Raw genomic sequence first — 27,676 nt, forward strand, 5'->3', positions numbered from 1 at the left:
ATGAACTGTTTCTTGGGAATAGAGCTTCTCTCTTTCTTTTGTCTCCCAGTGAGAAAAATGTGGCTGAAGTTTCTTTTGGCTATTCTTCTCCTGAATGTAACAGCTGCAAAGGAACCTGAGCTGTAAGAACTACCATATTATTACTAACAGTATTCACTATAATGCTTTAAAGACAGTGCTAATTAGTGACACTACTTTTACTTTAAATATTAAATACTGTCATGACTCATCTTTTCTATCTGGAGAGCTAAGTTAAACTGGGATGTGGATGGCAAGTGTATAGTTCTCACTTAATACGGAGCAGACTTTTTGCCTATTGCAGATTTTCCACAGAAATTGATGTGTGTGTTCAGAAAAGACAATAGCAGCAGTAACAGCACTGTACTTTGCTAAAAGCAGGTGGGTCTAGGATTCAGATAAAAGGCAAAAGGGCAAGAGCTGGGGATGCTAGCAGAGCTGTGTGGGGAACCCAGGGCTAAGCTAATTGGGATCTGCAGGACAGGAGTGAGGGGCACTGGCAGAGTGTCCTACGTTTAAGCTAAACTAATCATCAGGTACTGAATAATAACATTACTTTGTATTTATTTCATCCTGTTGAGGCTGTTTCACCTTTTTCTATGATGTGATTGCTTTGATGTTTGGATCTCACAGGCAGTATGTCCTGATGGTGCCTGCTGTCCTCCAAACCAACTCTCCAGGTCAGGTTTGCCTGCAGTTCCTTAACCTCAATGAGACAATATCTGTCAGAGTCATCCTAGAATATGGTGCTGTTAACATCACTATTTTTGAGAAAACCATGACAGCAAGCAATGGTCTACAGTGCTTCAACTTCACGGTAAATTAATTTTAATTCATGTCTCAATGTAAAATAAATAAATGTAAAGAGGGACAAGAAAATTAGAGCGGAGAGAACAAGAGAGGAACAAGCAATGGAAAAAATAAGATTTGCTGAAGGAAAAAGGAAGCAGAGGAGAGATATATAGTAACAGACAAGGAGGCATTTTTTATAGACATAAGAAATAAGAAAGGTCCAAGAAAGGTGATGGAAAGTGATGAAGGTGATGGAAGTGAGAAGGGTGTCTCTTTGTACGAGCCCAGGCCACAGGTATAGCTGTTCAACAGGTTCTGGAGCAAATTACTTCATGACTAGCAATCTGCCCTTGTTTTTCTGTTTTCTTACAGGTTCCTCCTATCAGTTCAGCCCCCCTGGCTTTCATGTCCTTCTCTGCCAAGGGCACCACAGTCAGCTTAGAAGAGCGGCGGTCAGTGATGATCTGGAACACAGAGAGCATTGTCTTCGTGCAGACAGACAAACCCATCTACAAACCAGGACAGAGTGGTGAATAACTATTTATTTTATAACATGTCCCTTAAGAAGCAATTTCTTCAGACAGAATTTCTCTGCTGGGTGTTTTTCAGACTGAGTTGCAGTCTAGGCAGTTTCTTCAGAGTTTCTGTTAAAACCATGACAAGTATTTGCTGTGGAGCTCAGAGAGTCATCTTCAGGATGGCAGGAGACTGTCATCCCATGGTCTCTATTATTTTCTTTGTCCCTTCCCCCCAGCCGACAGAAGAGGGGAGCTTTTTACTGCTGCTGTTTCATTACTGGTGACAGGTCAAGAGAGTGGAAAGAGGTGATTAGATCATCACTTAAGTGCCTGGCATAAAAAAGTGCTCCCACAGTCTTCTGTCTGTGGGAGAAGACTGAGTCAAATGCATTATTTTTAAATTAATTATAAGTTTTTAAAGACAAAATCATGCTACTTACCTTCTGCGTTCTGATGGTTTTGGACTTTATATTTTCACGTTGTTGTTTTTCCTGCACTTTTGCTATTACCCTATCCATACTTCTCATTTGTCCATCAAACCATGTATGTGAAGAACCATTTATCTAGATCCATTCCTTAATACATTTCGAGGCTTTAAGGTTTCTAGCACACTGCTAGAACAATATAGGGAACACTACACGAATACCTCTTTCCAGAGGTCAGACGAATAATACAGCCATTAGACTGGATCAGCTATACTTTAATAAGGGATGAGTTCTATCTACATGGATGCATAGCATGAAGGAAAGCTTACCAATCAGAATTTGATGCCACCAAGGTACCCACCAAACATGGCTTATTTATCAAACGGTTTGGTTTTGAGGTGGGGGAAGCAGTAAACTAAATTAAATTATGAAAAAGTAATGCTTTGTAAAGACATTTTTGAAACATATTTTTATGTTTTCCCTTGTGCAGTAATTCATTGTTCTCCTTGCAGTTTTTCTTTTGTTAAAAAAAAGTAAGGCAAAAACCTGTATAAGGTGAGAGCAAACTGAACTAAGAGGATTCCACTGCATTAAGAAAAACTGACACTTCATCTACTTGAAGTAATATTTGGAACTTCCGTATGTTCAAAGCAACAAACCCTGCTTTAGAGATGGGGAAATGAAGAGGAACAAATTTGCCTACATCATGCAGACAGCCCCTGAAAGACTTATGGCTGTCCCTTCAGACTGCCTGACCTGTACAGCAGTTCTTACTCCTCCAGTCATCCCCTTTCTCTGAGGTTAAGCAAACTTCCATGAAAGAGTGTAAAAACTTGATGTCAGCGAGAAGTCCCCTCAGCAAAGCCTGTGTAGGATTCATTTACCTTCAGATGCATTCTATTACCTGCATCCTGTGCAAGTGGGGTTGTTAGAAGATCCAATGAAACTGGGAGTACTAATGAATACAGAACTTCATGCTCAGCCAAATAAATTACAGTTAATGCTAACACCCTGTTCCCTGTATTTCCAGTGATGTTTCGTGTTGTTGCCCTGGATTTCAATTTTAAACCTGTTCAGGAGATGGTGAGTGACCAGTAATATTCCCCTATATTTAAAATTCCTGGGAACAACCTTTTCTAAAATTTTAAATAAATAATTGCTGTGGATAAAATGAGATCTTGCAGAGACTAAATGCCAAAGAGTTAACACGATTTCCTAAGTGTATGCTATAAACCATCCTTACGCTATTAGAGTAAGGGAAGAGTGCAAGTGTGTAGCAGGTTGGATTTCTAACAGAACACCACCTGCTATTGCTGGGAAAGAAGCTCAAAAAACCCTCCACTTTGTTGCTGTAGACATTATTTTAGCTCTGACCAGAAAGCCCATGGTTCAGTCTCCTGCTATTACTGTTCAGCAATTTTTGCTTGCAAAAATTGGTAAGTCATCCACCTGGTACTTTGACCATTATAGAAATGGGGAAATGAAAATGAAAGTTGTTACCACAATTGTTCATCTCAGAGGCATTCTTTTCATTGCCAGCAAGCTGTCTTCGTGCTCATAGTACATAAGCCAAGAGACAGAAGGGTCTTTACTGGCCTCCTCTCATGTGGTTGTAATACAGAAGATAGCACAGTGTTACTGAAACAGCTGGTGCTAATAAGCAGAGTGAGGATCTAAGATCAGAGAAGCTGAAATCACAGTTTAGATTCACCTCTATAATTTACTAAGCTGCTCTGGGGTTTTACTGAATCTAGTAAAATCAGAAACTGCCCGAACATTCTCATTTCACCTCTTTCCTTTATGTAATCTTCTTATTGAAGTTAAACTGCTATTAAACTGATTAAAATAAGAGATGAGGATCTCTGATTACTGGTATTATACTGATTATTGATCAAACATTTCTCACAGTCCTGGGGAAAATTAATCTGTGTTTGTTCAGCCACATAATCTCTTCTCCCACTTTGTTTTTTCCTCTTTCAGTACCCGTTAATTGCAATTCAGGTAAGAGCTTTTTTCTCTTTGTACTGTTTTACGCATATAAAAATACAACCTAGGGTATATGTGCTTACGTATCCACACACAGCCAAATCCTGCTACTGAATACACCGGCAGAAATTAACAGAGACTTCATAAAATCCCAGGATGTTGTTCAAGCTTTACTAAGACGCAAAGCATACCCATATTCATCTCAGTAGACAAAAGTTGCGTTTGTTCTTATGCCTGCCTTTGGCCCCCCTCCCCCTCCTCCAGATTGCTTTACTTATTTTGGGGTGTATCTTTTCACCTCAAGTGCTGCTGAAAACTATGAACAAATATAGGCTATGGATACAATTAGTAGCTGTGTTAGCACTTCCATGGCATTTTGTGGTGGTTTTTAAAATAGCAATTGTAGTCCATCTCTACAGAGCATTTTTGCAAGTTTTGATGTGTCACCGTTAAGTCAGATGGCTTTATTTTGTTTGCAGTGAAACGTACGTATTTTGAGCTCTACATGTGTTTTTCTGCAGTCAGTGCTTTAAGGAGTTCAAGGAAATGTTGTGAATTAGTTTTCTTTAGTATAATTAGCATAAAATATACTCAGAGGCAAATGACACCTCAGTGAATGCAGAAGAAATGCTTCCTTCCTTCCCCCAGCAGCTGAAAAAAGCTGGGGTTGCTAAAGGCCAAGGTTTCTGTGTGATGAGCTTGGCTGAAGGAGAAGCATGAAGATTTTCTTTCTCTCCCCCCTTGACACAAAACTAGAGCAACATATACTAAAGAGCAGGGAAGACCAGCATTGTGCAACTTCCCCTGATGATTGAGACTAATACCTAGGCTGGCAGAGGATGCCTAAATCTGAGATCAACAGATGAGAACCTAGCAACGTTAATAATCAGAGTACAAAGGCATAATTTATCTCAATACACATGCATTAAGCATCTTCTGCAATGAGTTAAAGACACTTGCCCTATTTTCCAGATTTCCAAGGCAAACAAACTGTGATTCTGTATTCTTTTTTAATTCAGGATCCACGGGGCAACAGGATCTTTCAGTGGCAAAATGTGACATCAGAGATGAACATTATCCAGATTGAATTCCCACTAACTGAAGAGCCTATCCTGGGCAGGTACAAAATTATCATAGCAAAGAAGTCGGGAGACAAAACAAATCATTCATTCCTTGTGAAGGAATACGGTAAATACCACCTGTTGTTTTTATTCAGAGTAGAAAACATTATTATAGATGAGCCCCTATCAATCAACCCTTTTGACTGCTAAAATTTCAAACAGCTTCCTGGCAAAATGCAACTTCAATTAGATGTCATTAAGAACGGGAGAGGTAAAAAAAAAAAAGCATAGCAAAAAGCCAAAGAAGATAAATAAGATAAATTAACAGTTTTGCACAGATTCATACAGGAAAATGATCTGCATAACAAATCAATAAGTTGATTGCAAATTTCACTGTGACAAACTAACCTTCTCCAAGCTACATCTACAAACTGTCTTGGCCAAAGCTCTGCAAGGTATCTAGACGTCACAGGATTCACCTCAGAAGTCCTGACTTCTCTTCAAAGCTTTGTAGAAATACTTTAGTGAGCCTTCGCAGGTCAGGCCACCTCCCAACCATTTTGGCACCCCAGTTCTAAGATCCCATTCTATCTGTGACTAACACTGGTGATATAGCCTCATTTTCTCTTTTGTCTCAGGAGGGCCTACAAGTTTACAATGTGCCAGTGTTGGTTTTTTTCTTTTCATTCTTTGTCCTAGTGTTGCCAAAATTTGATGTCACAATCACTGCACCAGAAAGCCTTACAGTCCTGGATTCAGAGTTCACAGTGAAAGTCTGTGGAGTGTAAGTACCAGGTGCAGAGTGGTTAGGAAATATGCTGAGAAGCAAGAACTTCCCAAGGACTAGGGAAAGAGACAGGGCTTAGAGAAGAGACTAAAATAAATAGGGCCTCAGAAGAGGTTGGTCAGGGTTGATTTGGTGGTTGGAGCTTTCATTTACTTGTGTGCTCATCTCATTTTAATTGTAGGAGTATTCTCTTCCAACTGGTGTTTGGGTTGAATAAATCTTTTGGGCGGTCCCCTGCTAAAGTAGGATGTGTCCACTCCCACTAACCCACTTCAGAGGGAGATCTTCATACATCAGAGCCCTGTTGAATTCTAGCAGGGGTCTTAGGGTTCCACCTGTCTTTAACTCCTGCTCCAAGCTTAGACCTTCAGAAGGACCTTGCTTACTCTAATACCAAGATCTCGTAATTTAGAATCCAGATCTGATTCCCTTGCAGATATGAAGAGTTTTGCTTTGATTTCAATGAGTACATAACTCCAGTCTAAGCTGAAAAGTGGAGACAACAGTCATAATTTGCTTGGTAGCCATGTCTGTCCATCATGCTTATAGAGGTTTTTATTTTTACATTTAAGGTGTGGTTTTGGTTCATGGGTTTAGGGGTAAAATAGAACTCATTAGTATTTCAACTTCTGAGTTGTATTATCTTTTTGTAACAGCATGAGAGTTAGGAAAAAGCCTGTAAAACTATTCCATTCTCTGGCTTCCCAGCTTGCTGTTGTTGCATATGTTAAGTCAACTTCTCAAGCATCTGCTCATGGACCTATTTCCTCTTCTCCTAGGTATACCTATGGCCAGCCTGTTGAAGCGAAAGTCCAGCTCAGCGTGTGCAGGGATTTTGATTTATATGGGAAGTGCAAGAAAAGCCCAGTTTGTCAATCATTTACCAAGGATGTATGATACATAATTATTATTTTTCTTTGTGCTCGTCCTCTTTCCTATGTCCGTGCTTCTCTCCCTTTGCTCATCACACTTTTCTTTCTCTCCTTGATGCCTCATTTTACTCATCTTTTTGCTTAGATCACTATCTAGGAACTCAGGGCACTTCACTTCTTTTCTTGGTTTCCTGCAGGCCTGAAGAAGGACAGACATGTTCCTCCCTCATGACTCAGTTTCCCATATGAAAAGTGTAGACAGTGATGTCTCCATCAGTCCTGTATAAATCATGTTAAAAGTAGTGGGAAAAGACTTAACTCACTAAAGAAGGGTCCTGTGTATTGCCAGCATCCTCTGAAAGCTGTAGTTCTTATTAATAGGATTTGTTTTCTTCCCTTTCCAGCTGGAGACAGAGGGCTGTCTCTCCCAGGTTTTCAGCTCCAACATCTTTGAGCTAAATCGCATTGGTTACATGAGGAACCTTGATGTGAAAGCCATTGTCACAGAGAAAGGAACAGGTAATCCCTCCTAGACAGCCAGAAACAGCAACAGTGGTGTAGTCAAAAAAGAGAGTAGGAGATATGCAGCCTCTGCCTGCTGAGTACAAGGATGTCTTCCTGAAGATGAAGATCCATTTTTATAAGCACAGTGACCATCTCCAGGCAAATGTTAACTCTGATGAAGCTATATGCAAGACAAAGTATACCTTCTCTTGACTCTGGACATGTCTTACAGGCCTGCAACTTACAGCTACTCAGTCTATTTCCATAACTCGGGTGATGAGCAGTATACGGTTTCAGAACATGGATCGTCACTACAGAAGAGGAATTCCTTACTTTGGGCAGGTAAGCAAGGGCATAGAGAGCTTGTATTGAAGATGACTGACAGGCAATTACATGACAACAGTGATGGGAACATTTTGGGTACTGTTTGGGGGGGGAGGGGTGTTCTCCCCAAACTTCTTTCTTTACATAAAGTGCCCTATTAGTAATTCTGAACACTGAGAATATGAGTTTATTCTGAGTTTGATTTTGCCAGAAACACTATGAATCAAAACAATTCACTAGCTAGCATTTTTCTAACTTGCATTTTAAGCTTGATATAAATCACTGCCTCTCCCTTCAGAATTGACCATCATATATGAGCCAGAGGTCAATAAAAACACTGGGAAATGAGGGAAGGAAGAGTGGAAGGAATTTAAGAAAAAAAAATCAAGGAAATAAATAACAGTTTCTGTCTCAAAAAATATTTTTCAGGATTCTATGTTTCATGACAAATCCCACATAACTCTGTCAGTTGTTTGAAGAGTAGGAATAAACCTCTCTTTCCTTCAGTTCAGCTTTTTTCAGTGAGGAAAGGATAAGGGGACATTTTACCAGGAGCACTAAAAGAAGAGAGGAGAGGAGATTGTCTTTCATGAATTTTTTTCCCCTCTGGCAGATGTCTATATAATTTTTGCACTTGGTTACCACTCCATTCTTCAGGTTGCTGTGCACCTTACCACCCCTTACTGGAGGATGGGAGTCAACAGGCTCCCTGGGGTGATGTGCCACAGTGAATTCCTCAAATATACATATTCTCACACACACTAGAGGTTAAACATGCTGAAAGAAATGTGGAAGGAGGCTGGGATGTTGCATCTCAGAAATAAAGCTGCTGCTGCCGGCTTCAGGCAGCTTCTTTGCTTTTGAGCAAAAAAAAAAAACAAACCCTCGAGGGTCATACCAGGGGAACTATTGTCTGGAAGCCACCGATAATACTTTCTCAAAATGCAGCAGACCCCAGTTCCTGCCATCACATGCCATTCAAAGTCCTTCCCTGCATTATGAAACATCTATTGTATGCCTTCACTTTTGTTCCATTCAGTCCCACTGAAGTCAACATCCACCTGAATGCTTTTAGTTCTCTATTGTTATTTTTGTTTCAGAGGTCATTTGTCTCCATGTTGTTTCTGGTCAGTGAAGATAGTCAGTCTCTTAAACATATTACTTCTGCCATCTTCTTCCGAAAAAAAAACCTCAAAATGAATGTTTGGTCCTAGCAACCTAGAATTCACCTAATGGTGTCTGTTAGTTTTTGTTTGTTTAATGCATAAACAGCAGATACAGTGGGGACAGAATCAGAAGTGTGTTCGAAACAAAGATCTGGAGAAAAGGCCTTCAGTAAAGTATGAGCAGCAGACTCTCAAGACTAAGAAAGGAAAAAATGGAGGAAAGGAATCTAAAGGAAATTTAATCTAAAAATGTGTAGTCAGAAGGGACTGGCTGGGAAAGAGATGAGACAAAAGACGTTCTTGCTCCATGAAAGGATGTTATCAATGGTGTAGCAGATGCTGGGGAAACTCCTGCTCCAAACCTCATAAGATAGCTGAGATAGCTGCCAGAAGGTGAAGAGAGACACTTCAGTTCTTAAGTGTTGCTTTGAAGGGAGAAGAAAAAGCAATTCTGCTATGTGGAGAGCAAAGGAGTGCAAAACATTAGTATCTACATACAGAATGATAACACACTGAACATGTCTTGCATTCCCTTCTACAGATCAAGCTGGTAGACAAAGACAATTCTCCTATTTCCAATGAGGTTATTCAGCTATTTGTCAATAACAAGAACACAGACAACTTCACCACTGATGATAATGGCATTGCAGAATTTAGCATTGACACATCCAAAATGTTTGATCCTGAGATCAGTCTGAAAGTGAGTACAAAGCAAGGCTGAACAGAGACAGAGATGGCTGTTCTCAAACTGAACCCAAAAAATATGGGATGAGGTTTGAATTCTGCTAACAAAAATGTGCTTTTTCTGGGTATTTCATGTTCTAGACTCTCAAAAATTACTATAAAAGAAGTGATGAAAACACTTGAGTTGTTGCAATGAAATGGCTTGCTGCAAGGCTGCAGGACTATTGTGCTGCCCTTTCCTTACCACTTTGGCTTTAGATGCAATTCTTAAATATATGGATTGTGTGAACTAACCATTCTGATGTCAGTATGTGATAATGATTTCCCTAGTGACATACAGTTGTTTTTGTTTTCTTCCCCACTCCCTCTCCTGATCAGGCAACTTATAAAAGCAGTGACCAGTGCCACTCTGAAGGCTGGATAGAGCCTTCCTACCCCGATGCATCTCTCTCCATCCAGCGCTTTTACTCCTGGACTAGCAGTTTTGTGAGGATTGAGCCTTTGTGGAAAGTTCTGAGCTGTGGGCAGAAGGTGATCATCACTGTGCACTATGTCTTGAACACTGAAGGCTACAAGAGCATCAACATGATGAACTTCTACTATGTGGTGAGTGTGGGGTTGTTGCACGGTTTGCTGAACAGGCTTGACCACGCAGCTATCTGGCAGTCCATCCACAGCAATTACAGCAGTGAGTGCTCTTCCAGCTTTTGGATTACCAGTCAGCACAATGGCCAACAATCCAAGAACAGAAACAGCACTGAGGTGGTTTGGCAAAACTACCTGCTTGGGAAAAACTACCCGCTTGGGAAAAACTACCCTTATTTCTGGACATCTTACTCTATTTCATAGTAAGAAACCAACTTCATAATGTTTCAGCCCAGGGTTCTTGTCCCTTCCCTCCAAGAAACTCTTTATGGTATTCTCTGCCTCCATCTTCCCTTCCTTTTCCTTCTGTTTCCTGACCGGTGACAAGACCCCCAGCAGTAGCAGCAGCAGTGGCATCACCCAGCATGCCCCAAGGCTGATGTTTAACCATTTGAAGCCATCTCAATGTACATGCCTTGATTGTCCTGTTGATATACATTGAACTTGACTACTGCTTTCTCCCTCCAATCTCTACCAACCCATGAATGTATTGTTCTTCTCTGCACAGGGCATGGCAAAAGGCAAGATTGTCCTTACAGGGGAAATTAAAGTTAATATCCAAGCTGGTAAGTTAAGTTGCCAATCCATGTTTCTGCATTAAAAATAAAGAGGATGTTCGAACTGAGGACCAAGGCAAGACTTCCCAGATGCATAGAGCAGCTGTTGGGAGGGCTGTATCTCCCTCCATCCATGTATGTGTGCGTGATACTAACACTACCACTAAGATCACTATACAGTCAGGTTTAGTCCAGCAACTAGTTCAGAGGATATGAGTCAAAAAGTAATGTCCTGTAAAGATCTTCCCAAAGGATAATGTAGGGAATGCAGAGTGTCTGGCTTAGGGGCCTATCTGAATCTGGCCACATATTCAAACCTACAATAAATATGAAAGCATCTGGATATAAACTTAGGCATGTCACCTCCTGGCAAATCCAGGATTTTTCAGTTTAACTTCTAAGTACAGATTGCTCCACTGACTGGTACAGCTATATGCCAGCTGAGGATGGCTACTATCACAGCAGATCTTTGCGCTTCTCTCCTTATTGGTCCCTTTCTCTCTTCTAACAGACCAAAATGGCACTTTCACCATCCCACTTGTGGTCAATGAGCAAATGGCTCCAGCCCTTCGGTTGCTGGTATATACCTTACACCCTGCCAAGGAACTGGTGGCAGACAGTGTCCAATTCCCAGTTGAGATGTGTTTCAAAAACAAGGTAAGAGGCACTAAGATACAGAGAGACTTACCTGCTGTCGGATAAATACAAATTCTTTCCATACACATTCACAACAGATTTCTAGTTTTATTTCTTGTTTCCATTCACTTCTCTCAACATTACTCTCTTAATTCTCCTTTTTTCTGTTTGGCCTTATACCTCTCCTCTACCACCACCTCCTGGCCTCATCGACAAAAGGTAAATCTTCTTCTAACATTAAAAACTACTTTTCAAGAAACCCACACTACTCCCAGATGGTTCCTGCCTCTCTTGAACTATACTAGTGTCCTATTTAGTTTAGATTGTCTGTTCTTTAGCATAGTGAACACACTATTTAGAACTTCACAACTTTTTTGTTGAAAAATGAAATTTGGAGTAACCAGAACTAAATACGTGTAGAAAAAAAAAGCAAAAATAGCAGTCTGGGATTTAAGTTTTCCTATCATGCTTTTTCCACTGGTACATTTTCATTTGTCATTTTGAAATCAGGTTTCACTGTTAAGGTTTTTCTAATCTTTAGTTCCTTTAGTTCTTTAGTTTAGTAAAAAACATGAAACATTAGGAGAAGACAAAACAAGTGAGATTAAACCAAATGTTTCCAGTTACCTGATGTGGCCCTCCCTCTTCTATTTTTTTCCCTCTTATCTAACACAACTGTGAAATAGATTTTGCTCTGAACAGATTCAAAACAGAATCTGTTATAATTATTTGATATGGTGGGCCACGGACCTAGTAAAAATATGTAATGCTTATTACATGTAGTCTGTGTCATAGTAAGATTTGATTTGATAATAGCAGCAACAGAATCACGCTTTATTTTAAATCACTTTTGGTAGGCTTCGTTTAAGCTATCAATCACTGGAGTCTAAGTGTGCTTATTACCTAAGCCCCCATTATAGTGGAGGCCTGGTCAACCGAGACCAGACATCCCTCTCCAGTCAGACTATCTGTGCTTTAACAGAAAAGCCTTCTACTCTCCTTCTTGCCCTCCCTTCTCACAGCAGCCCCAAGCAGTAGGGATTAACCACACCAACATCTGTTTGATAAATTTCAGGTCCAGTTGCAATTCTCTGAAAAGCAGATGCCCTCAGCTTCCAATGTTAGTTTAGTCATTGAAGCTGCTGCCAACTCCTTCTGTGCTGTGAGGGCAGTGGATCAGAGCGTGCTGCTCCTGCAGTCCGAGACGGAGCTGTCCGCGGAAATGGTAAGCTGCCCAAAAGCATTGTCTCCTTCCACTGTGGCACTACTTCCTCCTCCTCCCTTACAGTGTCTCTCCACTTGAGATTGTTAGACTGTGTTAGACTTCTACTGCTTTTTGCATGTGCTGGTCCTAAACCGTCTATAATAGGCAATACACAGCTTTTGTTTCTTGGCAGCTGGAAGCAGTCTTTCCTATGGGATTTGGTTTAACCAGTGACTGGTCCCTGGCAGCACGACCCTCAGGCGTACCAGCCACTCCTCCCAGTTTTATGTCATCAGCAAACTCGCTGAGGGTATACTCTGCTCCATCATCCAGATCATTAGTTGAAGATGTTGAACAGGGTTGGACCCAATATTGACCCCTGGGGTACAGCACTAGTTACTGGCCTCCAACTAGACTTTGCACCACTGATCACCACCCTCTGGGTCCAGCCATTCAGCCAGTTTTCAATGATGGAAACAGAGCATTGTTTCAAGCAGGCCAACATCTCTGTGTTGGCACTTTGCAGCACATGATGGTGGAATCAGAACTGATCTTTCCACACAGACAAGTTTTGTGTTTCCTCCCCCTCACAGATATACAGCCTGCATCCCCTGCAAGACTTTCAAGGCTACATCTTCAATGGTCTCAATCTAGAAGATGATCCCCAAGACCCCTGTGTCTCATCTGACAACATCTTTCACAAAGGCTTGTATTACACACCCGTAATGTCTGGATTAGGCCCAGATGTGTATCAGTTCCTCAGGGTAAATGTCCCGTACATTACTTAAATCTGTTGAAGTGAGTTTCCACTTATGTAACTTTAGATATTTCTGCAAATGATGCTGTTAGTAAAACTCATACACGACAGACTCTCCTCATGGACATCTATTCTAAATTGATGCCGACTGTGATTTTTCCAGCATGCATAAAGCTCCCACAAGTCTCTGCATAGATGTCTCTGGGCATCTCTGGTGGAAAGGCAGTAATGGGAAAGATGGAGGACTTGAATAAACCTCAGCTACAGTATGGTTATGGTTAACACCAAAATGTGTTTTTTACAGGATATGGGCATGAAATTTTTTACCAACTCAAAGGTGCGGCAACCAGTTGTGTGTACTAGTGAGACTGTAAGACGTCCACCATATTTCTTGAATGCAGGATTCATGGCTTCTACACAACATGTCAAATCATCAGGTAATATAGGGGACAGGAAAGATATTTCTTTTTTCTCCTTAAATGAAGTGGTATTTATGTGACAAGGCATGGACAGTAGTCATGAATCACATTGTTATTGATACTGAATATTGGTCTAGTACAGAATGAGATGGCTTAGGATAATGGCCAATGCCCAAAAAAACTTTTCAGGTCTATGCTTCTGATTCATGTCCAGTTTCATGCCATTTCATCCATTTCTACTCAATAAGTAGAGTGTCACGCAAAACAGTGTTGACACTGATTCCCTTCTGACTAGAGCTTGTTTGAAAAGACAGTGCGACTGTGTGGACAGCAAACAGATCTAAGACCCATGGGACCTGAGTTCTAGCCCTAGGTGTCATGCTCACATCTGGAGACAAAACCACTTCAAGTAATGTTTTCTTTCTCTGTGATACCAGGTTATACCTAACTCAGAGATACATTAGTGATATTAATTTTTGTGTGGCATTACCAACAGTCTCAGTTAGAAAGAAATGGGTAAACACTAATCATCCTTCATACTGGTCCATGCATATTAAAACCTGCCCTTTCTGGGACTCTTCATTATATGAACCAGATTTGACTAAATTCCCGTTATGTCTTACAAGCTGAAGTTGCTAGAGAGGAACGTGGGAAGAGACTCATCCTTGAGACTATTCGTGAATTCTTCCCTGAAACTTGGATTTGGGATATAGTCCTAATTAAGTGAGTACTGCTTCTTTCCTCTCTTTGCCTTGCTTTTAAGTTATAAAATATGTCTCCTGATGTCCTGCAATGTGGCAGTTCCTTGCCAACTCTTCTTACCTTTTTGCCTGGAAGACCAAGATTTTTCAATCACCACCTGACCACCTGCCCTCCTTTTTTCCATGATAAAATTACCCTGTCCCCAAAGTCATCTATTCCCACAATGTATACCATGACTCACATTCCCTTCGTAAGAAGAGGGACACCTCTATTTAAAATATGGGTCTGCAAAGCCAGAATTCTGAGTTTTCTTTCCAAACTCAGGGAAATGATGGGTAGAAGATTTTTCAAATGGGCTTTTCTCGGAAGATCTGGGTGATAAGTTCGGGAAGGACTTGGATGTGGGATTTCTGCAGACAGAATAGGTGTAGCACTGTTTTTCAAAACCCGTTGCCTCTACTGAGAAGCAAGTAGAGAAGCAAACTTACCCTTCCTAAACTCATCCTTTGTCTATTCCCATCAGCTCTACCGGAAAAGCCAGCATCTCATACACCATCCCTGACACCATCACCGAATGGAAGGCCAGTGCCTTCTGTGTGGAAGACTTGGTTGGATTTGGTATATCTGTGCCTGCCACCATGACAGCCTTCCAGCCTTTCTTTGTGGACTTGACCTTGCCATATTCTATCATCAGAGGAGAAGATTTCCTGCTTAGAGCCAATATCTTCAACTACCTTGACCACTGTATTAAGGTGTGTACACACTCTGAGACCTTACCCTATCTCCAAAGAAGCTGCAGCCTTTGTAGTCTGAAAAAAAAGCAGCAAAATAATTGGCTTTGATGACTGGCTCTGTCCCTGCACTTGATTGATGTACTGATCATTCTATCTGATGATAGACTATCCTGACTGGATTTATCCTCCTAAGCCACTACAAAGCAGAGGGAGTTCTGTGTGAACTGAGATGAAGACAGGTGTATAAGCAACTGTCTCTAGAGATTCATAAGAGGAAGGAAACAAGTGCTTTGCCATCATTCACCATCCACAGTCACCATCCACAGTCATGCAAGATATCAATTGTTTTTAGTGGGGTCTTTTCTTCAGGGATATATGTGAAAGTGTGAAGAAGTGAAGGGCTTGTGCTTGCCAAACAGAAGAAGGTGGGAAGAGCAAGTGGAGAGAAGACAAACCCTTCTTCTCTGGGTGAAAGTTCCCAAAAGTACTAAAACAGGGAGCACAAAAGCCTAGTACTTGCCCTGTAGAGTATCTGTCCAGCTAGAGGCTCTATTGCTCCCAGACACTGAGGGAATGTGCTCTCAATATTCAGTACTTTCTCAGCAAAATGCACTGCACCTCTGCATGGAGGGAGTTTACACATGGTTTAAAGGATACTTGAAGAAAGAAAAAATAGGGATCTTCTGTTTGGCTTCTTGCTTCTTATGTTGTATCTAGGAATCCTGAAAAAAGAGGCAGGTGTAGGTCTAGATTTCTTCTGCTTGATTTGAATGTTGAAACTAAGATCTCCAGTCTCACAAGGAGATCACCACCAAAGGAGGAAAAATCAAGACACAATTTAGGAATATTTTTTCCAAATTCTGTTAACAATTTGACCTAAAAAACCAAAAAGGCCTAGGTTTTTAAACATCCTAGAAAAAAAATCTCCATTATTGAGGCTTTCATCTCTTCATCTTTTCTTTTTTCAAGAATTCCTACAACAACAGAGGAACAAACACTAATCAGTGGTTTCATTTGCAAGTTAGTTCAAAGCTATTAACACCAGGTGAGCTGAAGGTAGCTCAATACCCAGATCAGGAATCAGATGTATGGATAGGATATTTAACATCTCAATGGAGAATGTCATGAGAAGCAAAAGGGAATACTGTTAAATTCACATCTGATAGATGATTCATCTAACACCATCATCCCAGGCCTTAAATCTGCTCTACACTGTTAACACTGGACATAAACAGAGACTACCTATCTCGCCCTCCTCTAACAATAAAGCACCATTTGCCTCTGGTACAAAATCTTCATCCCATTGCACTCCTTCTGTTCTCAGATTAATGTTTCGCTGTCAGAGTCCCTTGATTATCAGGCCAAACTCATCTCTGCAGAGGATGATGTATGTGTATGTGCGAAACAAAGACAGACCTATATCTGGAATATTTTCCCCAAAGAAATTGGTAAGTGTCAATTTGCATCTACCCAGTTTTCTATCTTGAGATTGATACTAATCAATTTATACCTTACCTGAAAAACCTAATCCTCTTCCAACCTGGAGAACTTGGTCTACCAGTGGTCTCTTTAGGTGTCTGGGCTAAAGAGTTCCTCCACAACTGCAGTGTGTTTATCACTCCCATTTTCAGAGATCAGTTCTCTTCCCATAGGTCTCAACTAGAGTGACTGATCACTCATTATGTTGCACTACTTAATGTCTGTACATATTCATTATTAGATGGAATTTCTCACTTCAGCCATCATTCTGCATGATGGAGTTCCATTTTTTCTCTTTTCCTGCTGCTATTTAAGGTAATGTAGTATTCAGCATTACTGCAGAGACCAAGGATGATGAAGCTTGTGGAGACAAAGCACCTAGGAACATCAGTATTGACTACAGGGACACCCAGATCAGAACACTGTTGGTTGAGGTACTGCTGACAACTCTTACTGTTTGCCCTGTACAACCTTCCATGAGGAAAGAAAAATGCAGCAAAAGTACCAAAAGCAAGTAAAAGTTTTTCAGGTTCCCTAAAGAACTTCTGGTTTGGCTCCACCTTCATCTGGCTGGGACAGGGTCTGGCTGTTCAATCTGAGACCAAGTCCACTCCCATCTGATGTCCTCTTCCATGAGGATCAGTGGGTGTTGATAAGTGCACATCTCCCTCATGCAGAGGAGAAACTGGAAATGGGGGACTCCATCTGATGGGAACTCCCTTTTAGCAGCAGCCACATCAAGTATGAACCTGTAAACTGTTGCTTCAATCTGTCTTATGATGCAAGAGGATGGGGTGGTGGGTGGCTGTTCTGTCACTGCATTTCTTCTGCATGCTTTGTTCTCATCCACTGCCATGTGTCTCCTCTTCCTATCACCATGTAGCCTGAAGGCATCAGAAGGGAAAGGACCCAAAACTCCCTAATCTGTACAAAAGGTAAGGGTCTTACATGCTGCTGTCCTGAGAGGAACCGAAAGGAAGGTTGGAGTTCGCACTCTTTCCTACAGTGCTCGTTGATGCCATCCCTCCCTTTTTGCCTGCAGTTGCCTAAATGGCAGCTAATGTGAGTGCTTACAGTTCAATTCCCTGCTACAAACTTCGTGTGTGATCCGGTGCGTGTCATTTAGGCAGTGTCTGTGCTGCGGTCAACAGTGCTCCGATGCATCAGAGAGATGACCTTTTTGTGCAAAATCTATTCTGTGTTTCATGCAGGCATGTTTGACTGCTGTCCCCTGTTCCAAGAATAACTGTATCTCTCGGCTTTCTGCTTCTAATGGGAATGGGAGAGGGAATGTAACGTTCCCTTCCATACCATCTCGGTGCTGAGTGCAAACAGCTTCCGAAGTTTCCTGGAGGCTCTGCCTAACAGAGGCACAAAAGCAGCACTCACCCTCACCGACCAGCTCTTCCCAGTGTCTCACTGAAGAAATCCCCAAGGTTCACAGACACTACATCCCAAAAGCACCAACCTTACACTGTTCAGCTGATTTCTGTTGAGCAATGACAGTTACTGCACCATTTGGTCTGTTTTTCACAATTTGGGTTTTGCTGTGCCCCCTTCTCTCTTGATGTCCTTGGAGCCAGCGGTGAGTTTCTGCCTATTGCAGTCTCTTGCATGCACTTTTGCACTGTGCAATTTCTACCAGGAGCATTTCACTGCTATAACCAATGTTTCTATACAAATGACCCCAACACACTTAATATTTTTCTCCACAGATGATGTGGTTACTCAAGATGTTGTTCTAGATCTACCTACAAATTTGGTGGAAGGATCAGTCAGAGCTTCCTTTTCTGTTGTTGGTAAATACATAATTAATAAAACATAAAAAGAAAGAAAATGTAAAAACATAAAATGAAAGCTTTTTCAGGATTCAAAATGTGAGTTTCCACTCTTTGTGTAGGAAATTTGTGAGCAAAGAGACTGATTCTCATCCTGTCCAGCAACGCTCTTTGCTGCATCAGAGAAATGAAGTTTAACTATTGGTTACATCCTCCTTCACTCTTCTGTTTAAATTTATTGCATTTGATTGTATTGCTCTGAAGTAGAACAGTTCTGAGTTATGACCCCAGCCAGACTCACGCAAGTAAAACTTTTTTTTCCACTAACCCACCTGCAAATCAGAGAAGCTAGTGGAATCTTTTCAGTCTTTTCCTGGAAATAACCTGGACTTGGTTACATGACTGCTAGTCATAAAATCTTTGTTTTGTAATGTTGATTTCATCTCACTACAGAAATCTCTTACTGCATCTGTGCTATCTTTCCTAAAAATAACAATTTAGAGGTGGTCTACAATACATTTTCATAACCAACATCCCTTTTCAGCATTAGTTGTTAATTCCATAATACATGGTTTACTGTAGCACCTCTAGGCTGTTCCCCTTCCCTCCTCTGGAAACAGAAGTTTCCTGGAAGTTCTTTTCATTTCTAATAAGAAGTATCTGCCTGAAGTGGCACTAATTCAGGTAGTGTTTCCAGTGTGGGCAATTTAGACTAAGTAAGGAGAGGCAGGGAAAAGGTTTCTTTGTTGACCACAAAGCAGAACAGAACAAATCACTCAATCAGCAGCTGAGAGCTTCATGCTTGTTGGAAATCTCTGTAGTACCAGACAGGCTTGCAACCCCACGTGGGCTTTCCCTGTCTCTACCTACGGAATGGGAATTACTGTTTATTTCAGTGGCCACGAGTTGTGCTAATCCCCCCTGTCATCTCCTCTTCCCCAGGTGACATCATGGGCACTGCTATGCAGAATGTGCACCAGCTCCTCCAGATGCCATTTGGCTGTGGGGAGCAGAACATGGTCCTGTTTGCGCCCAACATCTACGTCCTGAACTATCTGAACAAGACAGGGCAGCTGAGTGAGGAGGTCAAATCCAAGGCCATCGGCTATTTAGTGAGCGGTGAGAGCTTTGTGCTTCCCTTACGACATATGCTGAAATTCTCACTGAGGCCCAGTGAGCAGAAGGAACAGCACAACTATCCCAGCAGTAGGGCACTGCTGCTGTAGCACAGCTCAGTGACCCAAGGGACTGCCCTGATCAAGATCTTTGCTTTGTCTTCTTATCCTATTTTGCTGAGACTCAACTGTCATGTTTCCTTTGAGGTCTTGTCTTTCATCCCTTTCTCCTTTTCCACTCAGGCACAGCATGTATCCTAATCCTATTAGTTTAGATGGAGCACAGAGCTGATACAGCTCTGCCTATTCTGTGACTCGGTGTTTCTGCAGGACAAGATGCCCCATGCTTCCACCTAAGCTCCCTCAGGGCTCCCCCACTGCTTGGTAGATGTATATTGCCTGAGCTTTCCCACTGTGGTTTCAGATAAATCTGATAGCAAAGAGAACAGGGTTTTATTTTTAAATTAGGAAACACTTCCTCTTCCATGTTTTTGCAGGCTACCAGAAGCAGCTGTCATACAAACATCCCGATGGGTCCTACAGCATCTTTGGCACTACAGATAAAGAAGGGAACACGTGGTAAGTGACTGGGAAAAGAAATGGCTCAGAAATGAATTTGCATTGAATTTACATGATGCTGGTAAGAGGCATCTTTGCTAGCTAAATCAGATGTACAGAGCTGGTGAGGACTCGGACTCTGTAAGTACTAAGAAAAATGGCTCTCCACACCCTGCCAGGTGGGGTGTTGTCATGGTTTAAACCCAGCCAGCAACTAAGCACCACACAGCTGCTCACTTACTCCCCAGCGGTGGGATGGGTGCAAGAATTGGAAGAATAAAAGTGAGAAAACTTGTGGGTTGAGATAAAGACAGTTTAACAGGGAAAGCAAAAGCCACACATGTAAGCAAAGCAAAAGAAGGAATTCATCCACCACTTCCCATTGACAGGCAGGTGTTCAGCCATCTCCAGGAAAGCAGGGCTCTGTCACGTGTAACGGTTACTTGGGAAGACAGACGCCATCATTCCGAACATGTTCCCCCCTTCTTTCTTCTTCCTCCCAGCTTTATATACTGAGCGTGATATCATATGGTATGGAATATCCCTTTGGCCAGCCTGGGTCAGCTGTCCTGGCTGTGTCCCCTCCCAGCTTTCCATGCACCCCCCGCCTTCTCACTGGCAGGCCAGCATGAGAAGCTGAATGGTCCTTGACTGCTCAGCAACAACTGAAACCATCAGTATGCTATCAACATTTTTTTTATCCCAAATCTAAAACATAGCCTCATACTAGCTTCTGTGAAGAAAATTAACTTTATCCCAGCTGAAACCAGGAGAGGTGCGCAGAGAGGTGATCCCTAACGACCCAGATGAATTTTTGATTCACGCTCCTGCTGTCTCCCATGAAATCCAATGCATTGCAGTGCTCTGTAGCTGGGATCAGCCCCAGAGTGTGCTGGACACCCTTCCTGTGTCCCATCTAGCTACTATTCCTTTAACTACTCTCTCCTCAAGGAGCACACAGTGACAAAGCAAGCCACCAACATGTTGGCTGTAACTCTTCATGCTTTGCCTAGCGTGAATGAAAGGGCTGACTTTTTCTGTTCCTATTTCCAATGCTCACCTCACAGCTTCATCTTTCCCTTGCAGGCTCACTGCCTTTGTGTACAAATCATTTGCAAAATCCAGTCATTTCATCTATGTTGATGACAATGTCCAGGCTCAAACCCTGATGTGGCTGGCAAGCAAACAGAAGCCAGATGGCTGCTTCCGAAGTGTTGGGACACTCTTCAACAACGCCTTGAAGGTGGTAGAGAATTATTTCTTGGTCAAATTTACACTGTTATCATTAAGAACATGCTATCCTATTACTGTCAAAAACTATACTTTACTCCTAATGCCTGTCCTCTGCCAAGGGTTAACTCTCCACACATTACAATGACTATTTTCAGCTCAGTCAGCTTCTCCACACTGTATTTTACGTCTTGTGAGCACCTGAGATAGGGTTACAGGACTGTAAGCTTGAGGGATTGATGTTTTTGACGTGATAGCAGCAGGCTTCTCTTGATTTAAAAGCCATCCCTGCTATGTGTATGTTCTCCTTCCTTGTGTCCAGCTGGGACATAGCAATTCATATTTAAAGGCTTCTCACTCCTGACGTTCACTGAAAATTCTCTGTGTCCTTTACAGGGAGGAGCAGATTCTGAACTGTTGCTTTCTGCCTACATCACCATTGCCATGCTAGAAGCTGGGCACTCCAGCTTGGTAAGGAGACCTTCAAGTGCTAGCAGCTGGAATTGGTCCCTAGTTGTTGACTTGGCTCCAGTGTCTGCTACAAATTGTCCAGGTAGTAAAGAGAGGCAGAGGGAGAAAGATCCCAGGGAACGTGAACCTGCTCTATATCTGCACTAGTTGCTGTGATAGAACAGTTCCCCATCTCTATACCTCTTCAACCACCCGTGTTCAAGCAGAAATTGTGCAGACCTCAGTGGAATTACGTCTTCTATTTTAGAGACCCAAAATATTAAGTGACACCTTTTTGTTTTCGATAAAAAAACCTGACAAGTAATAGCCCCCACAGTATGGCTTAGCTTCAAACCTGGCTCAGTCAAGAAAGTAAGTTATTTCAGGTAAATTCATAAAGTCTACAAATAGAACTAAAAGCTATGTTGGGAAAACAAAGGTCCATCTGAGTGAAAATCCAATCTGTCCTTTTTTAAAAGTGGCTAGTACAAGACTACAACAAAGATATTAGACTTCAATATATGACTTTGCCTCCAATTTGTCATATCCTTTTTGGGGACCTTCCTGATTAGATAATGCAAGGACACAGAGTCAAACTGTGATCATTTTTTACTCGGTGAAAACCTATTACAACTCCACAGAGTTAAACTAAAATTACACCAGAGTCACCGAGGATAGAGACTACTAGGCTGGATTTGTTCAAGACAACAGATACATGACTACAGAAGTGCAGAGTGAATTGTTATCATGGAGGTAAGCAGAAGGAATTAGCTGTGAAAGAAACAGAACAGTCTTCTGTTTATACACTGACATCTTCAAGAACACACCGAAAATCTACTTCATTTGTATGATGTTTCAGTCTGAAATCCCTCATTAAAGAATTCTGTATTCTCTCTCCTCTAGTCACTATACAAACTGAAGTCCCATTCTCATTGCTGTAATAGCGACAGGATGAAGAACAAGTTTAATGAAAATAATTGTTCGGCCAGTCAAAGACTACTGTCCTGAATTAGATCCATATGTTAATTTTTCTTTTTATTTTTAAGTACCCTGTACTCCGAAATGCCTTTTATTGCCTGGAGACTGCATCTGAGAAGAATATCAGTGATGTTAACACTCAAGCACTCATGGCCTATGCTTTCTGCTTAGCTGGGAAGGCAGACAAATGTGACTCATTCCTTAGAGAGTTAAAGAAAATTGGTGAGTTTCATCCATTTGGGGAATCTGGGAGGTGGGAAGAGGGAACAGACCTTATGGATGGTACGTGGTTTAACCTTGACAATACTGAGAATATAGACACATGAACCAACCTCCACAAAAAATCTATGGAGTTAATTTACAGCGTATCTGTTGCTTTGTAAAGAGTACTTGCAAGAAAGGGGCCAGGACACAGTACATCTCTGAAGCACAGAACAGTGACACCTGTGTTCCATTCTGGTTGCTCCTCACCTTCTCTTTTGTTTATTCAGATGGCTCACAGCACTGGGACCAGGCAGAAAGGTCTCCATCAGAAAAATCTCCCTCCTTCCTTGACTATGCCCCATCAGCTGAAGTTGAGATGACCAGTTATGTGCTGTTGGCATTGCTCTACAAACCCAACCAGAATCAAGAGGATCTCACAAAGGCCTCAGGGATTGTGCAGTGGATCATCAGGCAGCAGAATCCCTATGGAGGTTTCTCTTCCACCCAGGTGGCGAAATCCCTTTCTGCTCCCCAGCAAGTCCTAGGAATTGGGGCACTGGTTCAGGGTGCCAGTGGGCCTTTGACTAACTAGTCTTATTTCTCTTTTGTATCTGCTGTCTCAAACACACCGAGACCAAGTCTTTCCCCTAGAGAGACCTTTTTTTTTTTCCTCCTCTTCTTAACTATGGAAAGGTTAAAGCCATACAAGAGTAATTTGACTAGCAACAAATACAGATATTTGTGTCAGGGATGAGCCTAGAAAACACCGTGACAGCTGTTCCAGGACCAAAAAGCACTCTATTTCTAGTTCCCTAGAAAACACACACTTCACCACTATGAAAAATTCAAGTGTGCTCTAGTACTCAGATTTTATGTTCTGAGACCTTCATATGAGTAGAGAGATTTCTTCCACCCTAAACCATGCATGCCAGAATGACATGGCTCCTTATACATGGGAACCCTTGAGTTATCCACAAATTCAAGGTTTCTTTAGCCAGGATGGAGCGACTGTGCTTCATACTGGAACGGTGACTTTGACCTCCTCTGCACCAGTCATGCTGTGTAGCTAATGACCTTTTATTTTCTTTTCCTCCAGGATACAGTCATTGCTCTTCAAGCCCTCGCTGCATATGGTGAGGCCACCTACAATTCTGTTACACAGAATGTTGTCAAGATCACTTCCAAAAAGCCTTTTGAGAAGGTATTTATTGTCAACAATGCAAATAGGCTCCTGTTGCAAGAGACTCCCCTTCCCGAGGTCCCTGGGAAATACAACCAATCAGTGAATGGCAGTGGATGTGTACTTATGCAGGTAAGTGTCTGCTCTCCTCTTCATTATGTCTCGCATTCTGCATACAATACAGTCATGTTTTTGATAATTCTCCATCCAACTTCTCTTTATTTTTCCTAATTATTTTATTTCCCTAAACTATTTAAACACTCTTTTCCCCATTCCACATTCTGACTCCTGTGGAGTCAGAGGATGGAGAAAGAGTCCTTTCTGATCAGCAACTGGTTTCTCTCTGGAGATGACTCTGGGTACAAGCACTTTCACTATCGAAAACAGAAGTCTGTTGTGTCAGCCACTGATGTAAGCAAGGATCTTCCACATGAAACCAAGAGCAACATTGCCAGGAAACTTCACTAAGTCTGACACTTGTTTCTTTGGAACGCAAAGAAAAACCCTTGGTGTGCATGAACAAAAAGGTTTTTTTCTCTTCCAGACAGCACTGACATATAACATTCACCTTCCAGAGGGTGCCTTTGGATTTGCACTCACAGTAAACACATCAAATGCTTCCTGCCCACTGGATCGACCAGCAAAATTTGATATTGTCCTCATAAGCAGGTAATGTTCCATCAACAAACCAGCTGCACAGATGACAAGACACTCAGAGAAGATTGCTGTGTATATTCAGTTCTGCTTATAAAGTCAAGAACCATGAGCTGATCAATGTGTTGATGATATCAGCCTGTAAGACACAATATCCCAAAAGACCTTGTGACAGTAACTGATGGTGTTAGCACATATTTGGCCCCTTCATACTAGGGGCCTCCCCAGTGTCTCCCATCTGAGCCCATCAGCAAACGCATGTGAGTAACTCCAGCCTCCCCACATTGTATGAGGCCAGGAACAGAGTTGAGGTTTGCTTCCCCAGGCACGGTCCAGACTGACAGGGGCTTCTGTTGTTTCAGTTACACAGGGAAGCGTAGCAGCTCCAACATGGTCATTATTGATGTGAAGATGCTCTCTGGCTTTGCTCCTGTTAAGTCTTCCCTGGATAAGGTAAACTATAGGAGCAAGATTAAATGAGTCACCCCAGGGACAGAGGAGAAGACCGGTCATGATGAAAATAGAGGCCTGGTTAAGAACTATTCACCCACAAACACTGCGAGGTGTTTGCATGGCTGCACAGTCTTCATTACTGGGTGGAGGGAATTCCCTATAGGGAGCTGCAGGCACACAGACCTTCCAACATTAAAAACTAGGAAGGGTTCCAGCTAGAGCCTGACCAGCTGGCAGCTGCATCTGGGAGCTGGCACTGCCCAGGTAGGGAAAGGCTGGGAAATCTACCAGACTGGTTCTGAAATCTGTACAACACCGGAGGCAGGCAGTACTCCCTAATAAACTGCAGTGTATCTCATGCACTTGGGAAGTGCTCATACCCCCTGCTAAGTCAAGTGGCAGTTTTTGCTCAGCCTTCTCCATCTATTCAGCAACATGTGGTCTCTCAAAATCAGCTGCCAGCCCTTGATACCTGGCTAGGAACAGAATGAATCCCAGAGGCATGTAGTGGTAGGGTCTGAGGTAGCACTTGTTTTTTCATGGGTTATAGATATATTCGTTTATGTCCATTTCTTTGTTTTAAAGCTCATTGATGGTCATACAGTGATGCAAGTAGAAAATAAGAAAAACCATGTTCTCCTTTATCTGGAAAATGTAAGTTCTGATCACTGTCTATTTGATTTTCACAAAGGATGCAAAGAGCATGTAATAGATGCACCTACAGAGTGGATGCACTCTATAATTATATATTTATCATGTTCCCTTCCCTATCAGTTTTTCCCTGTAATCACTAAGCTACTTATTCCTCAAACTGCATGTAACATCCCAACCTCCCAAACAGCTTTGAACTGATGCCTGCCCTACTAGCAACTAGAAATAACTTGTTTTAAAAAAGGACATAGAAATTAATTGAAATTCTTTCTCCTTTCAGTCAATAGCAGATAAACACCAGAAAAGAGTTTTCTCTGTGTGTCTGTCCCCTTGGCAGGCTTCTTGAGTCCTTCCAACAGGATATGAACACCACTCTGATCACCTCTGGAAAAATTTCCATTCCTTCTCTTACACTAGTTCATTCCCAAATCTAATCTGTAATCTAAACTCTGGATCAGAATTTACATATTAAAAGTACATTGGCTTGGAACCCGGCAGAACTAACAACAGAAGCCAATATCCCAGTGATGTACATTGATTCCCAGTTTCTTTATGGCACATTATGTTCATGTCTGAAATGGGAGGGGCTGGAATGCCAGACTTCATCTTCCTGACCATCAGAAGGTCCTGGAGAATTAAGATCAGTCCTTTCGGACATCTTTTCCCTCTCTGGCAACAGGATGCGTAATAACTACAGAATCTTGTAACACAAGCAGGATAGGAAGCCTAAAACTCTTCATGTCATTTTCACTTTGGACTCTCCAAACATATTTCTGATCCCAGTTTGGCAGGCAGGTAATGGATATCCCACATCTGTATGTGTGGCATCAGTGGGATTTGGAATACACAATCAATCAGTTACCACCCTGGTCGGCTGCAGATGGTGTTATGCAAATAAAAATACTCATGCGTCCCCTGTTCCTCCATTCCCAGATATCACAGAATAAAAGGAAAGAAATAACTTTCTCAGTTGAGCAGGACTTTGTAGTGACCCACCCCAAGCCAGCTCCTGTGCAGATCTATGATTACTATGAAACAGGTAGGTCTTCGATTTTAACCAGCATGAAGTGGTGGGGAGGGACAGAGTGAGCAGAAGCACTGCGTGCATTACGGGAGACCCAGAACCAGGCCTCTTGGAACCAGCACTCCTCTGAAGTCTACCAGGAACTGGAGCTAGTGCTGGGGGAGAGACTGCACTTTAGTGAGCTTGGTCTCATGCCCAAGGTGACAAGAGGGCGTGACTGGGAAGTTACAAAAATGCATGTCCCAGAACAGGAGATTTCAAGGATCTCTAGCTTAAGCGTGTGTAGGGTATATCCAGCTCCAGGTAAAGGCACAGGAAGTGGTCTCCAGGCTAATGGGAACATTTCCTTCCTTCTTTTCCAGAAGAGTATGCTGTTGCTCAGTATATATCACCTTGTAAAGATGCAGTTGCAGAATTGGACTAATGATTAGAAAAGGTAAGTGAAAGCCAGGAAAAAAAACAAGCAGCAATGAGGGTGAAGCAGTGGGGAATGAAAGATGAGAGAAGAGTTTGTAAAAAGAAAGGTAAGAAGGTGAAGTATAAAGCAGCATGAGCAGAGGGATTGGCAGGGTGAGTAGAGCAATGACTATTCTTGCAGAAAAGGAGTCTTCAGTCTCCACTGGGGTTCTCAGAGAGCAGCCAGAGACAGCAGCCAGATCCTGTCCCATGCCACATGACCACTGGACTCTTAAGTGGAGACCACATTGCTGTTCACGGGAAGAGCTCAGTCTCTCTGTAGGATGAGACCCAAAGTGCAGAATAACAGAGAGACTAGGAAATACCTTCGGAGTTTCCTCAAAAGCATCGACACTTAGCAAGCAATAATCTACAACTGTCCTTGAAAGCCTCCTCTCTGAAGCCTATACTTCATGGGCACAAGCAGGGTGATTCACATGGACTTACAGAAGTCCCTTTATGGCCAGCTGACACATTATCTGAGGAGCACACTTGAGGTGACATGAATCATGGAGGTGGTGTGTTGACTAGCCAGAGGTATGATGCTCTCCCGCTGTAGGGGAGGTCCAGGTCTGTGTCCTGCTCAGCACAACAGTTATGCTGGCTGTTATCTGCTGAGCTGTTCCCAGGGGGTAACGGCACAGCTTGCTGCCAGCTCTTGGTCCAGCTCTTGTC

At 42.2% G+C, this 27,676-nt stretch overlaps 1 protein-coding gene across 1 annotated transcript; it reads left to right on the top strand.

The window, feature by feature from the left end:
- On the top strand, positions 1–27,619 carry LOC309406849 (ovostatin-like; the record flags this gene model as incomplete). The annotated part of the gene is made up of 35 exons (XM_082002196.1): positions 1–122; positions 652–835; positions 1,183–1,339; positions 2,784–2,836; positions 3,734–3,754; positions 4,759–4,927; positions 5,500–5,584; positions 6,367–6,478; positions 6,864–6,978; positions 7,196–7,305; positions 8,995–9,153; positions 9,516–9,743; positions 10,291–10,348; positions 10,851–10,996; positions 12,051–12,200; positions 12,773–12,943; positions 13,241–13,373; positions 13,982–14,078; positions 14,581–14,809; positions 16,116–16,239; positions 16,586–16,704; positions 17,154–17,205; positions 17,986–18,069; positions 18,991–19,167; positions 19,661–19,742; positions 20,808–20,964; positions 21,348–21,422; positions 22,448–22,601; positions 22,871–23,091; positions 23,680–23,895; positions 24,308–24,432; positions 24,780–24,870; positions 25,456–25,524; positions 26,455–26,560; positions 27,561–27,619. The coding sequence occupies 35 exons, from the start codon at positions 1–3 to the stop codon at positions 27,617–27,619; spliced, it is 4,410 nt and encodes a 1,469-aa protein (XP_081858322.1).
- Between the last annotated feature and the right edge of the window lie 57 nt (positions 27,620–27,676).

This window comes from Phaethon aethereus, assembly GCF_964289735.1.
Source record: "Phaethon aethereus genome assembly, chromosome: 1".
In the NCBI taxonomy this organism is placed as follows: domain Eukaryota; kingdom Metazoa; phylum Chordata; class Aves; order Phaethontiformes; family Phaethontidae; genus Phaethon; species Phaethon aethereus.